Here is a 3,239-nt window from a genome sequence, read left to right on the forward strand (position 1 = left end):
ATGATAAAAAAAAAAAAAAAAAAAACTAGTTGTTTTTCTCTAAGATTTTATTGTTTATCCTTTATTGTTTAAATTTTTTCTTACTTTTCTCCAAAAATAAAAATAAAGCTCGAAAGCAATGACAAAAATACTTTTAACATTTTTGTGATGAAACCAATCACGTGCTATTTTAATAGAAATTATATATATATATATATTATTTATTTTTATTTTTTTAATTGGTTGGATATGTTTAGGTCACTCCTCCAAAGTTTCATGCTTTATTGGGCCCCACGTGTCTCTCCCATTCCTCCCATAAATACCCAACACTCCCTCTTCCTTCATCCCCTTTGCTCTCTCTCCCTCTCTCTCTCTCTCTCTCTCTGAGCTTAGTTTTGTTCTAACCATGGGGGAACAACATGCTGGGTTTCAGAGTGAGGTTCCTGACAACCATGCCTTCACTGCCACTGAAATCCAAGAGCTTTTATCCCTCTTTCTACTCAACCACGCCACCTCCGACTCCCAGGCTTCCAATCCCACCACCACAGACCCGAGGAAGCTGCGCCGGATGTTATCCAACCGGGAGTCTGCCCGCCGCTCGCGGTGGAGGAAGAAAAGACATTTGGAAGATCTCAACAATGAAGTGAACCGGTTGATGACCCAGAACCGCGACTTGAAGGACCGACTCGCCCGGGTTCTCAACCGCCGTCATGTCGTTTTGAGACAAAATGATTGGTTGTGGATGGAGTCCGTGGGCCTTCGGTCCAGGCTTTCGGATCTTTGCCGGATCTTGACCGCCATGTCATCGCCGTCCATCACGCTCACCTAAAAGTTAAATAGGAAAAATAGGGAAATAAAAAAATCTGCTTAGCTCTTAAAAAAAAAAAAATGTTAATGCTTTTTTTTTTCCCTTTTCTTTCTCTTTAGCTATGAGGTCTATAATTAACTTAATCAAATAATTTATATTAATAAAAATTTGTATTGTTCGTGCCGAAGAAAGAAATAACAACTATACTGGAGACAGTAACAAGTGTCTATTACTTGAGTATAAGCTCTCATGATTTTAAGCTTTTCAGAAGGTCTCTTACCAATGGAGAGAGTATTGTTTTATTATAAACGCATGATTATTTCCTAAATTAACCGATGTAGGACTTTCATCCAACACCTCCCCTTGAACAAAGTACGTCTCCCCTTAATCGAGACTCGACTCCTTTTTCTTTTGGAGTCGTTTGTTCGACATTTGAGAATTCTACTGACATGGTTAAGTTTAGGTCGTGACTCTGATATCGAGTTAAAAATTAAAAAATTCTAGTACAATGTTAATAAGAAACATAAGTGGAATTGAAAGTCCAAGAAACATAGGTGGGATCGAAAATGGTAGATTGTGAGATCACACGTCGGTCAAAAATGGGAATGAAGGATGTGAAAACCTTTCCTTAAAAAACATGTTTTAAAAATCTTGAAGGAAAATCTATAAAGAAAAGTTCAATGAGACAACATCTGTTAGCGATGAATTCGAGTTGTAATACAATCGTACTGCGACCGTTCATTCGATATGGTTAATGTTTGTCGATATATTTTAATTTATCTAATTGACTTATTTTATATTAAAAAAAAAAAAAAAATTTGGTTGAGAAAAGAATCTTGACCAATGAGGAGCCTTCAAATTTTTAAATATTATCATAAAGCCAATAATTATAAACAATAATAATAATAAATAAATAAATAATAAAAGGGAATTTGTAAGAAGGGTATCTTTTGGGCGTGGGATGCACGTGACTGACTGTCGGGTGAATCACTGAAACCCATGCAGTTGTCCACAAAATTCTATTTTTACAGATTTAATTTTGATTATTTTAAAAATTAGGATTTTAATGGTTGAAATTTTTATCTAAAATTTTCACGAGTCGAGAGGGTGGCAGAGCCGATTAATAAGTAACACGTTATTACACTTTAAAATCTCAAATAACTCAATGAGACGTGGATTCGACTTTTCTTATTGTCTAAACCTTTGAACTCTCTTCGTCGAAGCTTCTTTTAGAAATAGATGATGGTCCACTACGAGCTCCAAATCCTTACTCCTCGTGTCACCCTAGTTTTTCTGTCTACTTTATGTTGCTTTCATCCTACTTGTAATTTTTTGAATCCCGTCATTCATGACTTGGACTGACTTGAGGTGATAGCAACAGACGTTCACTTACCGAAGACCTACACCTCTTCCTATATAGGCTCAATGTCTTCTAAAGTTTGATTCAATTGTTCTATCTGAACATCTACTTGTGGGTAAAAATTCGTGCGAAAATCTAAACAAGTGCTTCAAGCGTTCTATAAACTTCTCATTGTCGAAGAAAATTGAGGCAAGCACTTGTGCAACCGAAATATCTTTTCCATGTATAACTGTGTTCAATTCTCAATCGAGTTTGACTTGGTGAGTCAATTGATATGACCCAGATCAAAAGCAAACCTCTAGCCGTTCTCACTATGGCACGTTCAAAGGATGCAACATCTCTTCTCGTTGCCTCGACACTTTCACTTGCTAACATACTATATTATCTATCTCTTTATGGTATGCCACCAGTAATACTGCTTTAAATCCTGATATTTCTTTAAACTATTTACATGCACCAAAAATGTAGAATTGTGAACCTAAACCAAAATCACATCACTGAGCTTATCACTATCGAGCACATGTAGAGTTTCCTTTGTCAAAGAAGACCATTATGAGAACAGGGGACGCTCAAGTGACATGTAGATATAATGAAATTAGTTTTCCTCTTAAAAAAAAAAAGAATTAATTAAACGAGTGACGTGAAAGAGCTTCATCTCTTTGGGTGATGACTCGAGCAAAGGAGCTCGTGTAATCCTTCACTCAAACAAAAATTTTCCTTATAAGAATCTTTCACAGAGCTGAAACCATTCACGGTAGCTAATATCAAAACTTTATTGATATTTCACATTATTTTTTTCTTTAATCTCGAGATAACAATGAATGACATCATCACGTAACATTGTATAGTTCCTGTAGGACACCATATTAGTCCAAAGTACAATATTCTAGTCGATAACAAAGAAAAGTTACCCGAGTAAAAAAAAATCGCTATCAAATGTCAAAAGTAAAGAACAAATCGAATCTATTTAGATAAAATTAATTTTAATTGTTATAAAAACTATCTAAGTAGTAAAAAAATAGTATATCAAATATATATATATATATATATATATATATATATATATATATATATATATATATATATATATAT

At 34.5% G+C, this 3,239-nt stretch overlaps 2 protein-coding genes across 2 annotated transcripts in view; both read left to right on the plus strand.

Annotated features, from left to right (window-relative positions):
* The window catches only part of LOC111454595 (kinesin-like protein KIN-7N), an 18,613-nt gene that overhangs the window by 7,699 nt on the left and 7,675 nt on the right, over positions 1-3,239 (plus strand). The window lies entirely within an intron of this gene.
* Positions 331-809, plus strand: LOC111454596 (basic leucine zipper 4-like). Its single transcript, XM_023096097.1, has one exon. It carries the CDS (start codon positions 386-388, stop codon positions 806-808), a length of 423 nt encoding a protein of 140 aa, XP_022951865.1. The 5' UTR covers positions 331-385; the 3' UTR covers position 809.

Source organism: Cucurbita moschata, unplaced genomic scaffold, assembly GCF_002738365.1.
Source record: "Cucurbita moschata cultivar Rifu unplaced genomic scaffold, Cmos_1.0 Cmo_Scf00016, whole genome shotgun sequence".
Classification (NCBI taxonomy): Eukaryota; Viridiplantae; Streptophyta; class Magnoliopsida; order Cucurbitales; family Cucurbitaceae; genus Cucurbita; species Cucurbita moschata.

What these genes read in the sequence shown, in the direction of transcription:
- LOC111454596 (XM_023096097.1), top strand. Translation starts at nt 386, where the DNA reads ATGGGGGAACAACATGCTGGGTTTCAGAGTGAGGTTCCTGACAACCAT.